This window comes from Cetorhinus maximus, chromosome 14, assembly GCF_964194155.1.
Source record: "Cetorhinus maximus chromosome 14, sCetMax3.hap1.1, whole genome shotgun sequence".
Classification (NCBI taxonomy): domain Eukaryota; kingdom Metazoa; phylum Chordata; class Chondrichthyes; order Lamniformes; family Cetorhinidae; genus Cetorhinus; species Cetorhinus maximus.
Genome location: NC_135892.1, coordinates 27,809,385 through 27,825,747, shown reverse-complemented (window position 1 = coordinate 27,825,747; position 16,363 = coordinate 27,809,385). Strand labels below are relative to the sequence as shown.

General features: G+C 42.5%; 2 protein-coding genes and 1 non-coding gene across 6 annotated transcripts in view; 2 read left to right on the top strand and 1 right to left on the bottom strand.

The window, feature by feature from the left end:
- The window catches only part of prkn (parkin RBR E3 ubiquitin protein ligase), a 1,436,175-nt gene extending 1,426,929 nt beyond the window's left edge, over positions 1 to 9,246 (bottom strand). For all 3 annotated transcript variants that reach the window (XM_078556736.1, XM_078556737.1, XM_078556738.1), the window contains exon 1: positions 9,102 to 9,246. In XM_078556736.1, coding sequence (XP_078412862.1) covers positions 9,102 to 9,108 — 7 coding nt within the window. In that variant the 5' untranslated portion in view covers positions 9,109 to 9,246. The remainder of the gene's footprint in view (positions 1 to 9,101) is intronic.
- On the top strand, positions 8,804 to 8,875 carry trnad-guc (transfer RNA aspartic acid (anticodon GUC)). The gene has a single exon. It is a non-coding gene; the product is annotated as a tRNA-Asp (tRNA).
- A 607-nt stretch (positions 9,247 to 9,853) lies between the features above and the next one.
- LOC144689551 (parkin coregulated gene protein homolog) overlaps positions 9,854 to 16,363 on the top strand; it is a 523,903-nt gene continuing 517,393 nt past the window's right edge. For both annotated transcript variants that reach the window (XM_078556725.1, XM_078556724.1), the window contains exon 1: positions 9,854 to 10,074. In XM_078556725.1, the coding sequence (XP_078412851.1) occupies positions 9,949 to 10,074 (126 nt within the window). In that variant the 5' untranslated portion in view covers positions 9,854 to 9,948. The remainder of the gene's footprint in view (positions 10,075 to 16,363) is intronic.

The following is a 16,363-nucleotide window of genomic DNA, read 5'->3' as shown; positions in this document are numbered from 1 at the left end:
AATGAATATGACTTGATAGCTATTACAGAGACGTGGTTGCAGGGTGACCAAGACTGGGAACTCAATATTCAAGGGTATTCGACGTTCCGGAAAATTATTATATTTTTTTTTTATTCATTCACGGGATGTGGGCTTCGCTGGCTAGGCCAGCCTTTATTGTCCATCCCTAGTTGCCCTTGAGAAGGTGGTGGTGAGCTGCCTTCTTGAACCGCTGCAGTCCATGTGGTGTAGGTACACCCGCAGTGCTGTTAGGGAGGGAGTTCCAGAATTTTGACCCAACGACAGTGAAGGAATGGCGATATATTTCCACGTCAGGATGGCGAGTGACTTGGAGGGGAACTTCCAGGTGGTGGTGTTCCCATCTATCTGCTGCCCTTGTCCTTCTAGCTGGTGGATTTGGAAGGTGCTGTCTAAGGAGCTTTGAACTCCTGCAGTGCATCTTGTAGATGGTACACACTGCTGCTACTGTGCATTGGTGGTGGAGGGAGTGAATGTTTGTGGATGTGGTGCCAATCAAGCAGACTTCTTTGCCCTGGACGGTGTCCAGCTTCTTCAGTGTTGTAGGAGCTGCACTCATCCAGACAAGTGGGGAGTATTCCATCACACTCCTGACTTGTGCCTTGTAGATGGTGGACAGGTTTTGGGGAGTTAGGAGGCGAGTTACTCGTCGCACGATTCCTAGCCTCTGACCCCTGGCAAAAAGGAAGAGGTGGGGTAGCTTTGTTAACAAAGGAAGGTATCAGTGCGGTGGTGAGTAGTGATATAAGTGCAATAGATTATGCTGCAGAATCAATTTGGGTGGAAATGTGGAATAGGAAGGGAAAGAAGTCACGGGTAGGAGCTGTCTAAAGGCCCCTGAAGAGTTGCCTTACTGTAGAACAAAATATAAATCAGAAAATGTGTAAGAAGGGTGCTACAATTGTCACGGGTAATTTTAATCTGCATATTGACTGGACAAATCAGATTGGCAGGGGTAACTTGGAAGACGAATTTGTAGAATGAATCAGGGAATGTTTCTTAGAGCAATACATTGCAGAACCTACCCGGGAACAGGTTATTTTAGATCTAGTAATGTGTAATGAAATGGGATTAATAAGAGATATCATAGTTGGGGGTCCTCTAGGGGGTAGCGATCACAACATGGTAGAACTTCAAATTCCGTTTGAGAGCGAGCAACTCAGGTCTCAAACCAGTGTCCTCAACTTGAATAAGGGCAATTACCGAGGTATGAAGAAAGAGGTACCTAAAGCGGGCTGGGAAAATAGACAAAGGGGAAGGTCAGTGGATGAGCAGTGGCAGACATTTAAGCAGATACTTCATAACGCTCAGCAAAGGTTTATCCCAGTCAAAAAGAAGGACTCAATGAGAAGGTGAACCACCCATGGTTAACGAAGGTGGTCAAGGAGAGTATCCAATCAAAAACTAAGGCATACAAAGTGGCAAAAACTAGTGGTAGGCCAGAGGATTGGGAATTTTTTAGGAACTAGCAGCGGATGACTAAAAAGCTAATAAAGAGGGAGAAAATTGATTATGAAAGTAAATTGTCAAGAATTATAAAAACAAACAGCAAGAGCTTCTACAGGTACATAAAAAGAGAGTAGCTAAAGTGAGCACGGGACCCTTGGAGGATGCAACTGGAGAATTGATAACAGGGAACAGGGAAATGGCAGATAATTTTAACCAATATTTTGCATCGGTCTTTACGGTGAAGGACAGTATAAACATCCCAAGGAGCTAATGGGAGGGAAAAGCTTGTAACAGTCTCTATCATGAGGGACAAATTATTTGACAAACTAATGGGACTAAAGGCAGACAAGCCACCAGGACCTGATGGCCTGCATCCAAGGATTTTAAAGGAAGTGGCTGCAGAGATAGAGGAGCATTGGTCGAAGCATTCCAAAACTCACTGGATTCTGAGAGGGTCCCAGCGGATCGGAAAACCGCTAATGTGACGTCCCTGTTCAAGAAGAGAGGGGGACAAAAAGCAGGCCAGTCAGCCTAACAACTGTCATTGGAAAAATGCTAGAGTCCACTCTTAAGGAATAAATAGCAGGGCATTTAGAAAAGCTTAATGCAATCAACCAGAGTCAACATGGTTTTGTGAAAGGGAACTCATGTTTGACAAATTTGCTAGAGTTCTTTGAGGATATAATAAGCAGAATTGATAAAGAGGAACCGGTAGATGTAGGAGCTCATAGTATTGGGGGTAATGTATTAGCATGGATTGAGGATTGGTTAACACACAGAAGACAGAAAGTCGGGATTAATGGGTCTTTTTCAGGTTGGAAAGACATAACTTGTGGATTGCCACAAGGATCAGTCCTAGGGCCTCAATTTTTTACTATCTATATTAATGACTTGGCGGAGGGAGCAAAGTGTAATATATCCAAATTTGCTGATACAAAAATAGGCGGGAGGGCATATTCTGATGAGGACATAGGGAATCTGCAAGGGGATATATTGAGTGAGTGGGCAAAAACTTGGCAGGTGGAGTTTAATGTAGGAAAGTGTGAGGTCATGCATTTTGGTAGGAAGAAACAAAAGGCAGGCTATTATTTAAATGGAGAGAGACTCCAAGAAGGTGCAGCACAGAGGACCTGGGTGATCTCGTGCACGAAACACAAAAAGTTAGCATGCAAGTGCAGCAAGTAATTAAGAAGGCGAATGGAATTTTGGCCTGTGTTGCTAGGGGGTTGGAGTTTAAAAATAGGCACGTTTTGTTACAACTGTACAGGGTTTTGGTGAGGACACATCTGGAGTACTGTGTACAGTTTTGATCCCTGTATTTAAGAAAGGATATGCTGGCATTGGAGGCAATTCAAAAGAGATTCATTAGGCTGATTCCTGGGATGAAGGGGTTGACTTATCAAGAACGGCTAAACAGGTTAGGCCTTTATTCATTAGAGTTTAGAAGAATGAGGGGTGGTCTTATTGAAACGTACAAGATTCTGATGGGGCTTGACAGGGTAGATGTTGAGAAGATGTTTCCACTAGTAGGGAATCTCGAATTAGGGGACATAGAATAAGGGACACTCATTTAAAGCTGAGATGCAAAGGAATTTCATCTCTCAGAGGGTAGTGAATGTCTGGAATTCTCTACCCCAGAGAGCTGTGGAGGCTAGATCACTGAAAGTATTTAAAGAGGAGGTAGATAGAGTTTTGAAATATCAGGGAGTTGAAGGCTATGAGGAACTGGCACAAAAGAGGGGTTGAGGCCTGGAGCAGATCAGCCATGATCTTATTGAATGGCAGGGCAGGCTTCAGGGTTGAATGGCCTACCTCTTCCTATTTCTTATGTTCCTTATTCCCAAGATAACGGAGGGTGCTATTGAACCAATGTTCTGCTTGAGTGATAGCTTTGTGGCAAATTTAAATAGGGAACAGGGAAAATTCCCAAATAGCCAGGGAAACGTGAGGGTGATGCCCCATTTAGCTGAAGAGTCACAGGGCACAGCAGCCAAAGCTATGTGAACGAGGATATCGCCAAAGATACAGGACAGAACAGGGACGCAAAATGGTCCCAAACCAGGCAGAATGTTTTAAAAAGAAAGAAGCCCGTATCCCGACGGCATGAGCAGGAGGTCTGGTGTAATGATTGTAAGTTAAACCATGTCTTATTGTTAAGGGGATCATGTGGCTGTATAGACCAATCAGCCCTAAGCGCGGGGAATCTCAGCTTTTTAGCCTTGGTCTTGGAACAAGCATTTAGCCCTTCTGAAGCCTGTTAAAAAAAGTTCACTGTTTCTTACAAGAAACCCGTCCTGCACGCTCCAAGTTTATTACAACTGGCGACAAGGATAAAAAGGGTTGACACAGCCCTCATCTCGCGACTGTGAGTATTCTAATTTTAATGGATGAAAAGAAAAGTGTGCTCACCAGAAATGCCTCACTTTAGTAGAATTGACCTGTACAACTCAACTGTCGAGGACTGGAGTCAATACATTGAACGATTAGGTTTCTACTCTATAGCTAACGAAATAACGGCTGAGGAGAAAAGGGAGGCAATTCTCCTAAGTGTCTGCGGGAGCAAAGCCTATAACTAATCAGTAGCTTGATGGCTCCGAACACACCAAATTCCAGATCCTTCACCGAGTTAGTTGACCTCGTGAAAGGACATTTTCAGCCTAAACCCCCTATGATCATGCAAAGATCAAAGTTTAATTCTTCAGTAAGGGCCCCCGGCGAGTCAATTGCAATGTACATCACGAAGTCAAAACAGTTAATGGAGCACTGTGACTTCGGCAATGTTTCAAATAACATGTTGGGTGTTTGTTTAGTTCGCGGCATAAACGTCGTTTTCTTGCAGAAGTTGAGATAGACCTGAAGTGCGCCATGGAGATAGCGCTAGCAATGGAAAGAGCTGAGAGGGACTTGCAGGCTCTGCAGAGTGTGCAACATGGCGCCATTTTGTAGCTAGGGCAGGAACCTGCTGCTGGGCATGGCACGAAGATCAGGGAGGTTACAGTTAAGCGGGACACAGTCCCTACCGCTAGAAAAGCAAAAAAAAATGCTGGAGGCAGCTCACCAGTAACCCAGAAGTTAAATGTTACCGTTGTGGGGAAATCATGCACCCAAAGTTTATAGATTTAAAGGGGCAGGATGCCACTACTGCCACAAAAAAGGGCATGTTGTTAAACAGTGCAGAACGCGATCAAGACAGCCATTCAGGCAGCAAGTCATGTTAAATGAAGTGCACAATATAGAAGAGCAACAAGTTACTGAGGCTGATGTTTATTCCCTACACAATTTGAAGGTACAGAAAACTGAACCAATGACTGTTATTTTCAAGAAAATGGAAAGCTTCTGCTCATGGAGGTAGATACAAGAGCATTGACCACTGTGGTGGGAGAACATATCTTTAAATGTCTCAGAGAAGGTACCCAGCCATTGAGTTTGGAGAAAACTGCTGCTCAGTTAAAAACATATACAGGAGAAGCCATACAGGTGAAAGGCATCACCTCTGTACCTGTATCATACAAACAACAGACGGCTCAGCTGCCAATAATTGTTGAAACTGGAGAAGGACCTAGCCTTCTGGGCCGTATTTGGTTGACGGAAATAAAACTAAATTGGTCAGAAATTTTTCAGGTCAGGACTGGAGGAATTCCAGAGTTGCTGAATAAGTATGACAGAATATTCCGAAATGAGTTGGGGAAAACCAAAAGCTAAGCTAAAATATAAAAGCTAAAAAGCAAGCTAAAATATACCTGGACCCTAAAGCAACACCCCGGTTTTTTTAAGGCAAGGCCTGTGCCTTACAATCTGTGAGAAAAGGTTTATACGGAATTATATCCTTTGGAGAAATTAGGAGTAATACAGCCAGTCCAGTTTCCAGAGTGGGCAGCACCCATAGTCCCTGTACTAAAGCTGGACAAAATCATTCGCATTTGTGGGGATTATAAATTAACGGTAAATAAGGCTGCAAAATTGGACAAGTACCCAATCCCAAAGATAGCATGTGTTTTATCCTTTCTTGCCTTTAGTAGTCAATAAACTTATTCTTACCTCTAACTCATGAAAGTCTGATCAAATTGGCTCCTTCAAAACCAGAACGATTGGGTCTGGGAAAAAGGTATCTGTGAAAGGGATCCTTTCTAAATTAAATCTTGTTGCAACCAACAGATGGGGGTGGGGGTGCTGTATAAAAACAGGGAGCCAATTCATCCCTCCTCACCCGGGGCATAACAATTGGGGGTGTCCCAGCCAGATGGTAACAAATTGAGGGGTCTCGCCTGGATCAACAACTTTGGGGGAACCTCACCTAGGGTGGGTCGTACGACGAATATGAAGTACAAGAATACGAAGGCTATTCCCCTAACCTTAAATTTTCCTTTAAAAAGAATGTAAAATTGCGTGTACTTTTAGTGAGTCAACACTCTTGCATTATTTTTGGTCATTTTCCTTTAACAAACAAATTGTATACTTTCCAATTCTATGCATCTTTGTAGTTTTTGATGATAGTAATACTATACGATGTTTTGCAGGATTTTTACATGTGTAGGTATGCATGCAATGTAAATAGGAGAGTTTGGAAAACCCAGTCTGCTTAACAACCACTGTAGAATTTCAAGAATTTTGACTTTTGTCAAACACACAATTACAATTTCACAGCAAATTAGAGCAATTGTGAAAGCAACAAGTTCCTTCCATTTTTAAAAAGGATGGTTTTTGTTTATACTGAAGCTTAATTTTTCCTCATTTAGCTTTCTCCACATCACCCACCCCAGCTTCCACAGCAGACAAACTAGGCTTACATCACATTAAGGACACCACAGGATGGCTGCCAATTCATGTGACATTTTTGACACCATTAAGTTGAGCAAGGCCAGTAACATTACCCCATTTGGTCTCATTCTTGCTCTGGTACCTATAACAGTCCTCCAGTGTTTGGAGAGACATTTTTCCCCAGCCAGGCTTAGTATGATCAGTCCTAGTATTACCCCAGAGTAATATGTGTTTTTTCTGCCATCCTGCATCAATATTTGGATAACTTTAGTTTTATGTAAGTTTCCAAGTATTACTTGCTTTTAAAATAAGTATATGAATAAATAGGTTATTTCTACCAGCCTTAATTATCAATTGCCCTCGCTTTCTTTTTTAAAAAACGATTCTTTAGGAAACTTCAAAAAAAATTGACAGACGGGTAAATAAGTAAAAGGCAGACATCTGATCCTGCCAACAGGTATGACAACAACATGCCAGTATTGTACCATCTACACCATCACTAAAAATCAGGGGAGGTGTTAAACAGGCTGCCAACTCGCCATTAACCATTTTACACTACCATGCAATGTACCTCATAGATTGTCTTTGCTGTTGATTAGAATCAATCTCAGAGCAACCCGGGCCTCCAACTGATGCATGTGAGGGGCATTTCCACATAAGAAAAGAACAGGAGGATGTCATCCCTAATCCCAACCCTCACGCATGCTTGATAGATCCACATATTCAGTATTATTTCACTATGGTAAGGCTCCCAACCAGGATATGAATCCTAAACTGTTCAATCAGGAATCTAAACAGCTGGAAATATGGGTTCAGCAGGCCTCTGAGAAGGCATAGACCGTTTTTTCCTGTTAGCTGGTCATTAGCAGGCACTACAACTCATGCGAACATAGGAACATTAGAAATAGGACCAGGAGTAGGCCATTCGGCTCCTCGAGCTTGCTCCGCCAGTCAATCAGATTATGGCTGATCTGATATTACCTCAACTCCACTTCCCTGCCTGTCCCCCATAACCCTTGAACTCCCTTGTCAATTAAAAATATGTCTAACTCAGTCCTGAATATATTCAATGAGCCAGCCTCCACTTCTTGCCGAGGGAGAAAATTCCAAACGCTAATGACCCTCCCAGAGAAGAAATTGATCTTCATTTCTGAAATGGGGACCTCCCATTATTTTTAAACTGTGCCCCCTAGTTCTAGATTCCCCCACAAGAAACATCCACTCCATCTTTCATCCTGCTTTCTATCCTTAATGTCACAGTTAGCACATCCTTTAGCTAATATCACCACCATCAACACCCCTTTGACCTTTTGTTTATGACATCTTTGGCAATCTCTCCTTTGCCTCCACCTGTTACTGGCCCTCTATCCAGCTCCAACTGTCCCACCCCCTTTAAACAGCTTATATTTCACCACATTTCTATTTCCCTTTAGTTCTGATGAAGAGTCATACGGACTCGAAACGTTAACTCTGTCTTCCTCTCCACAGATACTGTCAGGCCTGCTGAGTTTTTCCAGCAATTTTTGTTTTTGTTTCAGATTTCCAGCATCCGCAGTACTTTGCTTTTATCCGCTCCATCTACTCCGCCAAGCACCCTCAGAATAACTCCCAGCTATTGAGTAAATGACTCTGGACCCATTGCATAATCAGATCTGATTGAATAGTGCAGAATGCCTTGTCTCTGTTGTAACAGCAAGCTGTAATTGATGCATTTTGACACAGGACTAAAATCTGTAACCACAGCATCTTGTTTATTAGTATGATTACATCTTACCCTGTTCCCATGAGAATTATAGCAAAAACTTTCCATATAGCAGAACAGCATGTTCAATGAACAAATACAGGATCTCCTGGAAGTTTTTCTAAGTCATCAACATAGGACTTCACATGTATGGCTTTATGGTGCAAGGAGTGGGGTGGGCTTTAGTAGCAGTACTTGTGGGCCATTTAACTATGGTTCTAGGGTTCTGTACCCAAAGCAGCCCATTTCAAATTCTTAAAAATTCAGTGTATACAGAGCAGAACACAGCACCATATCCACTGTAATAAAAAACAAAAAATGCTGGAAAAACTCAGCAGGTCTGGCAGAATCTGTGGAGAGAGAAAGGGAGTTAATGTTTTGAGTCCGTATGACTCTTTTTCAGAGCAAAAGAAAAATAGCAATAGCCATATTTACTCATTTTATTCCTAAATTATGCACCAAATATTCAACAATTTTTACCTCAAGTGGCATCATAAGACAATGCAGATTGTATTAAAAATTGATAACAAGGAACTAAATATGTCTATCAAAATGTATCCATATATTTTTTTTAAGTGAGTGACTTGTAAGTCACTTTAGAGCAAGCAGATGGGCCATGAGTTGTTTGTGAAGCTCAAGATAGGACCGGTTTCCTTCAATTCCCTGGCACAGAATTCCAACATGTAACATTATGTACAAAATGCATTAAACCGCTGAACATATTACATTTAATCGATTTTCTGTCCAGAAAAATCCCGACACCTATCCAATTTAAGTTGCCACTGATAAACTTTTTATTAATATCAGAAAGTAAAATTCACACATCACCATTCCTATTCCTCGGTAGTATAGTGGTTAGTATCCCCGCCTGTCACGCGGGAGACCGGGGTTCAATTCCCCGCCGGGGAGGTGAAAATTTATTTTTCACAGACAATAGTATATTCAAAGTTAAAACATTATATATCTGCTTATACCTGGTGGTTTCTCAATCACCCCCTTTCCTTTGGTCAAAATGCACATTTTTTAAAGTCAAAGCAAGTAGATGTTGGCCTAATATATCTAATGCATAACGTGTCACTGGTACATTTAAACAAGGCCTTGCAAGAAGGCGGCTTTGTTTCAAGTAATCACCTACCGATCATTTCTTTGATTACTTCAGCTCTATGAGGGGATGGTCTTGTAATTTGAGCAGAGCCGAATTTTATGCCATGTCAACTGTACGTATTATAGTCAAAGCCTGCAGGCCGGGTCATTCTGCGCCTGCGTGCAGCTATCTCTCTCATCAGTGAGGTCCAAGGTTGTTTATCAACAAGGTCGAGAGAGCTCGAGGGCAAAAGCAGGAGGGGGCGGGGGGAGCGGTTAGAGAGCGCGTGAGAGGCTCGAGCGCAAAGGGGGGCGGGGGGATCGGAGATCAGGGAAGTTTGGAGATAAAGGGGCTTACAGTGCGAGCGGTGTGATGGGTGAGCAACAAGTGCCTGCCACATCCGATGAACAAATAAAAAACCTCCAAGGAGATCACAGAGATCGTGAGGGGTGTGAAAGCCAAGGGGGCGGGGTAGTCACAGAGCGAGTGAGGGGGCAGCCAAGAAACGAACCCGATTGTGAGAGTGAAGTTTGAGGGCAGAAAAGCGAGGAGGGAGGAAGCAACATGTGTTCTCTTTACAATGAAAGTTTTGCGTTATTTTTACTGCCAACACTTCCGAGGCAAAATAAAAAGCTTTTTGAAAGTGTGGTCGAAGCGCCCGAATTCAAAAATAAGCACGCCCCGCTGTCACGTGATATCTGTCAAACTGAAATAACGGGAAGGGTTCTGAGGTGACGGAAATGACGGCATTTGTTTAACATATCTCTCTTAGCAACGGAGCTGCCCAGCTGTTTGTGAACCAAGATTGTGTTAGAACCGCCGCAAAAGGAATACAACAGCAGCGGAATTTGTTCAGTAGGAGGTGTCTTACTGCTACTCTGTCCTCACAACAAATAAAATGCCAGCTGCCTACGCAGTGGAAAAGGGCAACCAGAAACTTCTGGCGGCAAGTTATCAAAGACCCAAGAAGGATCATAGAGTAACTGAAGGTTTCACAGTGAAAGCCATGATGAAAAATTCCATTGTAAGTAGTTAAATATTCATTGGATCACGTGCATAAACGCAGACTATAGGTTACTTTATTCTCCCTTGTATTAGGACATGTATGAAGTTAAGACTGGACATTTTCTCAACACTGTCTCATTATAACCAAAAGTTTTAAATTCGCCTGAACTCAACAAGTTCAAATGCAATAACAGCAACATGCACTTTTGTAGCACCTTTTAAAGCTGATAAATGTCCCACCGATCTTGTCTGTGTTCAATAACCGAGGCAAGACTAAAAGCAAAACTTCGAACTGTATGTTCAGAAAAGTTTCACATATGTCATTCTCAGAGGTTGGAACAGTTCGTGAAATTCTCTGTGCCTGAAATAAAATCATTCTATTTTGGATTAAACAAAAGGCAGGAGGATACATTTATTACTCAGTTGTCTGCGTTAAAAAATGTTCATTAAAATTCTCTGAGCTCCTGACAGTTCAGCCAGCGTATATAGTGAGTAGTTGAATCCTGCAGTCAAGGAAGGTTCTGATTCCGATCCGTCTTGAATTAATCAATGTCAGGCAGCAGTGGTTTTCAAGCTACACAAAAGCAAAATACTGCGGTTACTGGAAATCTGAAATAAAAACAGAAAATTCTTAAATACTGCAGATCAAGCAACATCTCTGGAGAAAGAGAAAGAGTCAACATTTCAGGTCAATGACCTTTTGACTCTGTTCCTTTCAAGCTACAATTGACTTCAGCATCTCCAGGGCAAAAGTCGTATTTTCTGTTCCTGCAAGGGGGAAGGTTATCATATAGCGCCATAACCGCAAGGGAATGCTGGGGGTGGTGGTGGTAGGAGAAAAATGAAGAAAAATACTAAGAAAAAAAATGCTCTTTGGTGTTTATTTAAAATGTCCAATTTCCCCATGGAAATCTTCAGTGTTAATTCTCCACATCGTCAGACAACTGGTGACTTATAGCGGCAGAAAGCACACCGCCAGCTGGGTTGAGTGGCTGCAGCCTAAGGATAAGTCAATAACCAGCTCAGGATCAAATAGGATTCTGAGATTGCGAACAGCATGGAGTTTGTGAGTGGGGCTGAATTCTTCCAAGTGTTTAACTGGAGGAAATTAGGGCTCCATCCACGACTGGATATCGGCCAAACAGCTCAACAACACCCAGACAATGCACAGATTGAGAGAGGTGGTGCAGAAGTAGCACTGCCTGTCACCGGTGATTTCTGTTTTAAAGCTGGTAGCTTTTACACTGGCAAAAAAAAAAGCCTTTCTGTAGTTTCCTTGGATTATAAAACATAAATCATAACGCTTTCTACAATCCAAAATGTTTTAATATTTTTAACTTGCAAAGAACTTCGGTTTGTCAATTGCTGCTCTCTGTCCTTTTGACCTCTGCTTGTTTTTATTAACTGATCTTTCTCTGAGCTCTATCGTCTTCACATTTGGTTTCTCATTTTGCCCCCAATATCTGTCTATCTCTCTGGTAGTTAACGGTCGTGGATAGCCTGAAGGCATGTTACGAATGATCTTGTGTTTTCTAAGTTTCACTATTTATTAATGATTTGGACTGTGGCGTTCGGGGTATGTATAGTCAGTAAACGTGCAGAGGATAAATTTCCAAGGGTTACGACAGTAGGGGATTACAATCTAATGCAAAGAGATACACTTGGGGAATGGGCCAAATAATGCAAAATGATATTTAACATAAATAAATGCAATGCCATGAGACATATCACTTACAGGGAAGAATACTGGAAATGGTTAAGAGATCTAGATGTTATTGTGCACAAACCACTGAAGGTTCAAAACCAATATAGAGAAATCGTAGCTAAAGCAAACGGGGCATTTGGTTGCATTAATAGAAACATTCAGTACAAATCAAAGGACACCATTCTGTCATTATACGGGTCACTAGTGTGACGACATCAGGTGTACTGTGCACAATGTTGCCAGCCTCTCTTTCTCTCACATCTGCCTACTCTTTTCTTTGTCAATTCCTCATCCCTACCCTATATGTGTGTCTCTGCCCAGATTTGACTGTTGCACCACTGTCTTTGTTTTCATCAGTTTGTTGACCTGTCCCCACAATCGGTTTTCTGTTTTTTTCTGTCGTGAACCAATTGTTGTGGGCAATTAATTATAATCTGCTGAGCTGGCTGCATTATTACATTTTAGGAAAGAAAACTTCCAGTGGGAAAATAATTATGCGGGGGTTGAACAGGAAGCAGCATTTAGCTTTGAGGAAAAGGGAGACACATCTACATATCAGAAAGCAGCAAAAATCTTCAGCAAACAGCTGACATAATCTTTAAGTTATAGAAAATAGCAGGAACATTGCACTTGTATCTTTGGGAGCGTGTATTATTGAATTGCAGGAGAACAGACAGGCAGTGGGCAAATATTTAATTAATTTTATACGTCAGAGAACAGAAAGCACTGAATTGTAGGAGGAATGGTTGGCAGCAGAGAAATATTATTTTCTTTATATGTTGCACTGCAGGTAGCGCCATTAACTTTCTATAAGTAGCAGGACAATATATTTCAAAGGAGCAAGTTATCTGGGAGTGAGAAGCATCCGTGTATTTATCAGGGAATGAAGGCCAGCAGGGAAGAAAACAAACTTACGTAGGTTTCAAATTTAATATTAAATAAATTTAAAGACAGTTGATTTATTTATAAAAAGTCAGCGACAGATAAAATTAAGAAGGCTTATCTGCACAGAACGGGGAAAGAAATAGAGGATAGAGTCGGAAAACATGTTTGAGAGGTTCATGTAGTAGCTGAGGTCTGCAACTATTTTATAACAAGCAATTGTTTACGCGGGAAATATAATTATAAATGTTTACATACCCTTTTTAACCCTGTAAATGTTGGCATATAAACTTTACCAAAAGTCGTGATGACAAGGAGTGTCTGAATATGCAAGGTTTTTAATTATATCCAATAGATAAGAAATATATTGTGTATTATCTATCAATGAGTATACAATTCCTCTATTTGTCAGTTTAAAACAATATGAAATTTCAACCAACAATTGTTGTGAGCAAATATGATACATAATATTCTCCATTTTGCCCTGTTTTATAAGGTAGAGGTAGCATCATACAGGTGCAAAGATAGTTTAATGGATTGTGACCCTTGGTTTAAAGAAGCATTGGTACTGATATTAATCTAAAGGTGGCTTCAGCGCGGTAGTTAGAAATGCATGACAAAACCCGGGAGTCAACTCAATGGGTTGGAATCTGTAATCACAACTTAATTGAAAAAAAAATTGAATTCCAGGTTTGAGGAATGTAAGAAGTAGGAACAGGAGTCAAGTATATGGCTCATCAAGCCTATTTAGCCAGTCAGTACGGCTGGCTGATCTTCTGCCTCAGCTTCACTTTACTGCCCGCTCCTCATACCCCTTGAGACTAAGAGACTAAACTATCTATCTCATCCTTGAATGTACTCAATGATGGAACATCCACTTGGGTATAGAATTCCAAAGATTCGCAACCCTCTTAGTGAAGAAATCTCTCCTCACCTCCGTCCTAAATGATCAACCCCTTATTCTGAGTATATGCCTCCATGTTCTAGATTCCCCAGTCAGGTGAAACAACCTCTCAGTTTCTATGGTGTCAGAACCCTTCAGAGCTTTGTATGTTTCAATGAGACCATTTCCCATTCTTCTAAATTCCAGAGAGTATAGGCCCAATTTACATAGCCTCCCCTCATTGGATATCTCTCTCATCCCAGGAATTAACTTAATAAAATTTCACTGTACCACCACCAAAGCAAATATATCTTCTTTAGATATGGAGACCAAACCTGTGCGCACTACTCCAGGGGCTGAATATTGCGCTCAACGGGTGGGCGCCACCCAACCTGAACAAGTGTAAAATGACGCACGATATTTCAGTCGGCGGGTGCATGCAGGAGTCGGCGGCATGCCCGCCAACAATTAACAGGCCTATTAAGGCCATTAAAGTTCCAATGAAATGAAATGTTTGTTGCCCGTCCAACCTTACAGGCCAAGCGGCCTTTGGATTTTTTGCAAAACCTCATCCATGGGCAGGATGAGGTTTCGATCAGTGGTTATAAAAAAATTAAAACTTTTCAAACTAATTTCTAACATGTCTCTGCTCATGTGTCAGAGTCACATGAGGCGACATGTTATTAACATTTTTAAATTCTCTATTTTTTATTTTCAAAGCTCCCTGAGGCAGCTCTGTACCATGGGGAGCTTTTACTATGCGCACCCCCACGTGTGCAGTGTTGAGCGTTGCAGCGCATATTTCACGCTGGCTGGCCGTTAATTGGCCAGCCAGCATGAAACCCATGTGAAGACCCGATCGCAAGCAGCAGTCGGCTTTAAGACTGCTCCCGGGACTGCCCGCCACGCCCTCCTGACAAGGGCAAAATTCTGCCCCAGGTGTGCTCTCACCAAGGCCATATACAATTGTAGCAAGGTGATAGACTGTCCACCAATATTCACTACCGACTCCCACAGCTACCTCGACTACAGCTCCTCATACCCCGCTTCCTGTAAGGACTCCATCCCATTCTCTCGGTTCCTTCGCCTCCGTCGCATCTGTTCTGATGATGCCACTTTCAAAAACAGTTCCTCTGACATGTCCTCCTTCTTCCTTAACCGGGGTTTTCCACCCACGGTGGTTGACAGGGCCCTCAACCGTGTCCGACCCATCTCCCGCGCATCTGCCCTCACACCTTCTTCTCCCTCCCAGAAACATGATAGGGTCCCCCTTGTCCTCACTTATCACCCTACCAGCCTCCGCATTCAAAGGATCATCCTCCGCCATTCCCACCAACTCCAGCATGATGCCACCACCAAACACATCTTCCCTTCACCCCCCCCGGCAGCATTCCGTAGGGATTGTGCCCTCTGTGACACCCTGGTCCACTCCTCCATCACCCTGGTCCACTCCTCCATCATCCCGGTCCACTCCTCCATCATCCCCTACACCTCAACCCCCTCCCACGGCACCTTCCCATGCTACCGCAGAAGATGCAACACCTGCCCCTTCACTTCCCCTCTCCTCACCGTCCAAGGGCCCAAACACTCATCTCAAGTGAAGCAGCATTTCACTTGCACTTCCCTCAACTTAGTCTACTGCATTCGTTGCTCCCAATGCTGTTTCCTCTACATTGGAGAGACCAAACGCAGACTGGGTGACCGCTTTGCAGAACACCTTCGGTCTGTCCGCAAGCATTACCCAGACCTCCCTGTCGCTTGCCATTTCAACACTCCACCCTGCTCTCATGCCCACATGTCCGTCCTTGGCTTGCTACATTGTTCCAGTGAAGCTCAACGCAAACTGGAGGAACAGCACCTCATCTTCCGATTAGGCACTTTACAGCCTTCCGGACTGAATATTGAGTTCAACAACTTTAGATCATGAACTCTCTCCTCCATCCCCACCCCCTTTCCGATCCCCCCACCTTTTTTTCCCCAATAATTTATATAGATTTTTCTTTTCTCACCTATTTCCATTATTTTTAAATGTATTTCCATCCATTGTTTTTATCTCTACCTTTTAGCCTTTTTCGATTCCTTCACCCCACCCCACCCCCACTAGGGCTATCTGTACCTTGCTCGTCCTGCTTTCTACCCTTAATTAGCACATTTCTTTAGATAATATCACCACCTTCAACACCTCTTTGTCCTTTTGTCTGTGACATCTTTTGGTTATCTCCACCTATCACTGGCCCTCTATCCAGCTCTTCTTGTCCCAACCCCCCCTTAAACCAGCTTATATTTCACCCCTTTTCTATTTTTCCTTAGTTCTGTTGAAGAGTCATGCGGACTTGAAACGTTAACTGTGCTCCTCTCCACAGATGCTGCCAGACCTGCTGAGTTTTTCCAGGTATTTTTGTTTTTGTTTTGCCTTATCCTTGTATGCCCAATTCTCTTGCATGAAAGACCACAATGTCAATTGCTTTTCTAATTGCTTGCTGTACCTCACAGAACCACAGAATTCTTACAGCACAGAAGGAAGCCATTCAGCCCATTGTCTGCGCTGGCTCTCTAAATGAACAATGCACCTAGTGCCATTCCTCCACCTTCTCCCTGTAACCCTAACACTCTTCCTTTGTATGCTGACTTTTTGTGTTCCTTGTATGAGTACATCCAAGTTTCTGTAAACATCAACATTTATAAGTTTCATGCCTTTTAAAACACATTGTGCATTTCTATTTTTACTACCAAAGTGAATAACCTCACACTTCCCCACATTATACTCCAAAACTCCAAATGCCATCTTGTTGCCCACTAATTTAGCATGTCTATATCTCTTTGCAGCCTCTTTACTGC